Genomic DNA, 6,000 nt, shown 5'->3' with positions numbered 1-6,000 from the left:
CTTTGAATCATAATTACCATGAAGGGAAGACGACCATGGTGACAAATGTTTACGGTTTTATTATTGGCATCTTTACATTAATACTGCTGTTTTGTGCTGAGAAAACAATCGGTTACGCATAATGTAACTGTTATATATAACATAGAAATGCAGTCTAAGTTCATTACAACAAGGAGCTACAAAAAATTTCATAGGAAAGAAAGTCACCTAACATTGCAACTGTGCTCGCAGCAAATCACTCTTCCACTTCTGAGTCAACACTGCAGAAATATGTGTGCTGTAAACCAAGGTTATTTACATGTCCCTTAGAACTGTTAATAACAGAGGTGCTAAAATCCGTCTAAAAAGTTCTAGAATGTCACTATATACTGTACAGTCCTCAAAAATAATTTATTATACTGTTTCTAAAAAAGGTTCTAGTTTTGTCTGTGGTGTTTTCTGGAGTGCACAACATGTGCAAATTTTGGCTAACAGTCTAAAAACTCAAGAACTGAACTGCAGGTCACAATCACAGAGATGAGGTGGTAGAATCTAGGACTTCCCTTCCATTGCAGACTGTCGGAACGTACATACTAGCCGATGCTGGAAGAGAAAGGAAAAAAACAAAACCCCATCATTAGCCACCTAGGACAAAACATTGGGGGCCTGATTCTCATTTACATTCAGGTCACTTTACGCCTCTCTGGAAGTGTAAAGGAGCCTTAAAGTGGATATGACTCTAATTTATTTGGAGTGGTATAAAGTAGCCTCAGTGTAAATAAAAATCACATCTTTGGATTTTTCATGTATCTTATTTTAGGGCCTGATTCTGTGAGGGGCTTAATGCTGTCCAACCTCACTAATTTCAACTGGCGAGAAGAGTGCTCAGCACCTTACAGGAATAGTTCATTAGCTTGCATTTCCCTCATCCACTCCATCTTTGCATCAGGTAATGCATGTCACCCTACATCTGAATGTAAGGGAAATGGGTTATTTTATATGTTGAATGGAGTAGGGAAAATCTTTTATTTTAACAATTGTATGAGTTTGCCAACACATTTATTCCCCCTTTGATAACGTTCTGGCCTGGATCCCATTGACTTCCATGAATGCAAGATCAGGACCTCAGGATGTAAAATGTGTCCAGACCTAAAGGCCAGATTATGATGCCTTTACTCACACTGAATAGTACTTTACTTGACAAGTAGTTCTGTTGGCTTCAGTGGAGTTACTCTTGGAGTAACGTGTTACTCAATGTGAATATGAGTGTCAGAATCTGGCCCTAAATGCTTCTGCATCTTGACACTGGGATAGAGTGTTATCTTGTAAAAGCCCAGGGGATTTTAATTTTAAAGGAAACAGGTTTGTCCATCCCAGTTAGAATTATCCATTCGGCATCAAGAATGTGTTATCAGACAATTTCGTTGACGTGACAGTTCACAACAAGACAAAGCTGTGTTTGCCAAGATACATTAGGTTAACAGTAACAGTGACCCAGAGAAACCTGATGCCTTCATCAAAGCATTTAAAGGAAAAACATGCATCAAGCACTGACTTTAAACTTGATCACCCAGCGTAAAAGGCAATTTATGGATGATGGATACTTAGTTTCAGACCAATTCAGTAAAGACAGAGCCTTATTTTTAATACAGATGAACTTTTTATGCAGCTACAGAAGACAGCGCTTTACTAAATGATTATGAAATTAAATTATACGCTCTAACAAATGAAGGGAAGGATGGTCCAATGGTTAGGATGCTAGCCTGGGGCTTGGGATACCTGGATTTAATTCCCTGTTCTGCCACAGATCTCCTGTTACCTTGAGCAAGTCATTTAGTCTCTCTCTGCCTCAGTTCCCCATCTGTAAAATCGGAGCTAATAGCACTGCCCTACTCCACAGAGGTGTTGTGACAAGAAATGCTTGAAAGATTATGAGGTGCTCAGATACTACAATAATTGGGGGCCATATAAGTACCTAAGATAGAAAGATCTGGAGTATGACAAGAAACAAGATACCTTGCCTCTAGCACCATCTGTTGTGCATTTAGAATACATCTCTCACTCCTAAAGGAGAGGTCAAAATTAATAGTTGTTCCTAAGTTCTGTTAAAGGCAAAATATCCGCTCCGCTGGTCTTTGTAATATCACATTAGTTTTTATAGCAGCAACCAATTGGTTTCCTACATCATCATGGAAGTGTTCCTGTATTACTCAACACATTTTAAAGTGACCTGACATCCTGATTTGTCTGTGGTGCATGTTTTCCCATCCTCTTTCCTCAACATCTATTTGCTTTGACATTATTTGGAGTTACTGCCTTGTGTGATAGGATAGTCTGCCCCCTTAAGGTCAGCCCATCCCTGTCACATGGTGTGTCCCTTTAAGATTTTGGAAGATCTGATATACCTACAGAGACTGAGAAAATATTGATAGAGAGGAAGAAGTGTTAGAAATAAGGGGTGCTTAGGAGGAAATCCTGTCCCTGTGTCTTTAAGAGCCTGGGACCAGGAGGGCATAGAGGGCTGGGCAAGACTCACCTCTCAGCCAAATGGGGGTGAGCTGGAAGAAGGGGCCAACATAAATGCTGCCTCCTCCCTCCAGGCTGGGCACACATCGGCAGGAGAAGGCTGGCCTGCTGATCTGCTGAGGGCTAATTATGGAAAAAGAGGCCAGCTGAAGGAGAACGGGCTAAGGCCCTACAGCTGGCTAAATTACAACCAAGGGTAGGGTGACCAGACAGCAAATGTGAAAAATTGGGACAGGGGATGAGGGGTAATAGGAGCCTACATAAGAAAAAGACCCCAAAATCAGGACTGTCCCTATAAAATCGGGACATCTGGTCACCCTAACCAAGGGGGAGAGCTGGGGACTCCTGTTTTGAGGTAGTGACCATCTGAAGCATGGTCCCAGCTCCAGGAAGGGGGCTGAGGGTCTTCTGTACAAGAATGAGAGTTGACCACTACTTCTATATGGACCCAGAGATGAGTGACCTCGAGTGACTAACAAAGAGAGTTACATTCTGTAGAACGACTTAAGTCAGGCCCCACAAAGGGGGTATGTGTTTTGAAACAAGCTAAGTCTGGGTAACTGATTGAGAGAACCAGAGGAGCACTGAGTGCAAGGCCAAGAGGAGCCACCAGGGGGTGAGCTGGAGGGCAGCACGCTGTGACATCATGGCACATCAAATGTCACTGAATTGTTTCTTTGTTTGCTGCTTTCATCTGCTGTGTTCTGTGGACCATTTTCTCCTTTATCTCCTTTACAACAGCAGAATAGATACACTTGACTTCTGCTTATGTATAGTGGGACTTGGGGTCAGCTAGAAGCTAATTTCTGTAAGTCTTTTGACCCCTGGTGGGGATCTCAAAGCGTCCAGCAGACACAGAAATGAGTGTTGTGAAATGAATTACTGAAGGATGTGTTAATATGTAGGCCTGCTTGTTAGTCTGAGATAGAATTTGGGGTTCGATTTTTTTTAAATACTCTTTTATCCTTACTAATATGTGTGAACAAAGAGACTGTGTGCTGCATTTCCCACAACCAGATGGGTTTGTTAGTATAATGAGAAAAGATCAGGGATAGAGCTAAAGTGTTACTGGGTATGGTGGGAGTGTAATATACAAGTATATACTGGAAGGCTACCTGGCTCCTCTCTCAAGCCAAGATCAAGCAACCAGTCAGGAGGGGCAAGGGGTATGCGGGGGACGGTATTAGAAACACTAAAAGCCAAAGGCCTGGCCTTGGCCAGAACACAACCTCACTCCTTACTCCTCCCATGGGATACTAAAGACATGGTACCAAGCCCCCAGACTCACAACCCTCCAAAATGGAACATGACCATAAGTTGTAAGTAATGGGACCTGGGCATGCATTGCAGGTATATTTGGGTCTGCTAAAGAGGAGGAGGTGGGAATAGGCACACTGGGAAAAGGCTCTCTGGCATCAGAGCTCTGGATATGCTTGCCTGAAACCCCAATAAACATCGCATTGCCTCCGCTTCAGATTTCTGATCTTCTGCTTTCTGTCTGCAGGGGAGGGGAAAACCCCTAGCAGGATGCCCAGTTGGTGCTCCATACACATAAAGAGAAAAAAGTAGCATAGAACTGGCATCCAAGAACCAGAATTAAGAAGTCAGAGCTCAGATCCCATTTGACACCTAAACCAATGACAGCAGCTGGATGCTGAGCACTAGTGAAAAATCTAGTCAATTTATTTAGGTCCCAAATAAGAGTTGAGACCTTTTGAACAACTGACCTGTAATAATCTCTTCAGTGCAGACTCCCTTCTTCAAGCCTTGGGCAAGTCTCTCAACCCCCCCTCTCACTTTTCTCATATGTAAAACAAGGATAGGAGTACTTGTGTACCTGCTTTGATGAGGTGTTAAGAAGAGAAAAGATGTTATGCAATGTAAGTGATATATATAATTTACAAACTCCTTTATTTTTGCTGAACGGATGTACTTTTCCTTTGGAAAACAATCCAAGAACCAGTTGTCAGCAGCTAAGTCAATTTCAGCTGGTGACTTCCTGTGTTTGCTTCGTACGTACGTGTGTGTGCGCACGCGCGCCTCCTTAACTTCAACACCTCTCTCTGGAGAAATGACTTTAGAAAGGCCGCTGATTGTTCTGATGAAGCGTTGGCTAAGCACTTAAAGGCTACTGGTTCTCTGCTGAGATCTTCCAAGGTTTGCAAAATCCTCATGAGGACCCCAGGAGCTATTTGGTGTGTCTCGCTGCAGTATTTCATGTTGCAAACACCATTTTAAAAATAGCTGATATGTTTTCTCAACTCCTTTTTTTTTTTTTTTTTCTTGGAAGGACACACCATTGGAGCAGAGGAATATCTTTCCAGGGGGATAAACAGGTGCTTAGGAGCTTGTGATGGGGTGTACTTGCCTCTCACTGGACAAGAAACCCCACACTCTGAGCAGAGGAAGCTGTGCCCCCTCACTCCTACTGGGCATGCTCCAAGTGCTGGCTCAGTATAAAAGGGAACAGCCCGGCTCATTCTAGGCTGACTACCAGAGAGGAAGGATGCATGCTGCTGGCTCCAGCCTGGGAGTAGCTGAAGCCCCAGATGGTGGGAGCTGGAGACACTGAAACCCAGGCAGATACCCAGATACCTGGGGATGCCTTGTGGAGGCCGCAGTCGCTTGGCGGTAGCGGAACGTGAGGAAACTGGAAACCCTGAAGACGTCCAGGCCACAGTATCAGGGGGTACAGTAGGAAGAAGCCCAGGGAAACTAGGCAGTGGACCGGTTAGTGAACCGGGTTTTGAGTCAGTGTGTTTCAGTCGGATCCCAGCCAATTCAGTGGCATGCACGCTTGCCACTACCAGGGCCCTGGGCTGGGATCTGGTGGAGAAGGAGGGCCCAGGTTCCTGTACCCTGGCACCTCTCTCCCTCCCCAGGAGTGGCTCACTTCCCTGACTCTGCCCATTAGGCAACATAACCCTGCTAAGGAGGGCAACCTTATTGCCTCTGACCACTAGGCCATACAGCCTGAGTGAGAGGGTGATTGCATTGGCTCTGGTCACTAGACCGCACAACCAGAATGAAGAGGTCAGCCATACTGACTGTGGCTACTAGGCCATACAGCGCAAGTGAGAGGGTGATTATATTAACTTCAGCCATTAGGCTGTACTGCCCTGATGACAAGGGTGACCACATTGACTCTGGCCATTGGGCCATATTGCCCTGAGACTAAGGGCAGACAGGTGGACTTAACCATGGGGCTGTGATGCCCTTGCCCTGTCCCAAAGGGGGATGGGGTGTACTTGCCCCGTGACAGAGCTCTGCAGGAGTGGAACCTAGGATGCAGCGGCATGAGAAGTAAACTAAAGGGTTGACTCTGTTTTGGGGGACACAGGGAGAGGTGTTTGCATTCCATACATATTCCAGTCTGCAATGGAGCACTGCTCCTGTTAGGCAGCTGCTATTCCCTGATGCATAGCTTCTACCAGATCCTCATGAAAGCCAACCTCTATGCTCTCCCAAACAGTGTTTCAGCCCTCGCTGTCCCCT

The 6,000-nt window shown here is 45.0% G+C and overlaps 1 protein-coding gene across 2 annotated transcripts in view; it reads right to left on the bottom strand.

Moving 5' to 3' along the window:
• GRM3 (glutamate metabotropic receptor 3) overlaps positions 1-6,000 on the bottom strand; it is a 151,361-nt gene continuing 145,361 nt past the window's right edge. For both annotated transcript variants that reach the window (XM_074942572.1, XM_074942573.1), the window contains exon 6: positions 1-582. In XM_074942572.1, coding sequence (XP_074798673.1) covers positions 509-582 — 74 coding nt within the window. In that variant the 3' untranslated portion in view covers positions 1-508. The remainder of the gene's footprint in view (positions 583-6,000) is intronic.

Source organism: Natator depressus, chromosome 1 (genome assembly GCF_965152275.1).
Source record: "Natator depressus isolate rNatDep1 chromosome 1, rNatDep2.hap1, whole genome shotgun sequence".
In the NCBI taxonomy this organism is placed as follows: domain Eukaryota; kingdom Metazoa; phylum Chordata; order Testudines; family Cheloniidae; genus Natator; species Natator depressus.
Note: the sequence above shows the minus strand (reverse complement) of the source record. Positions and strands in the feature narration are given on the sequence as shown.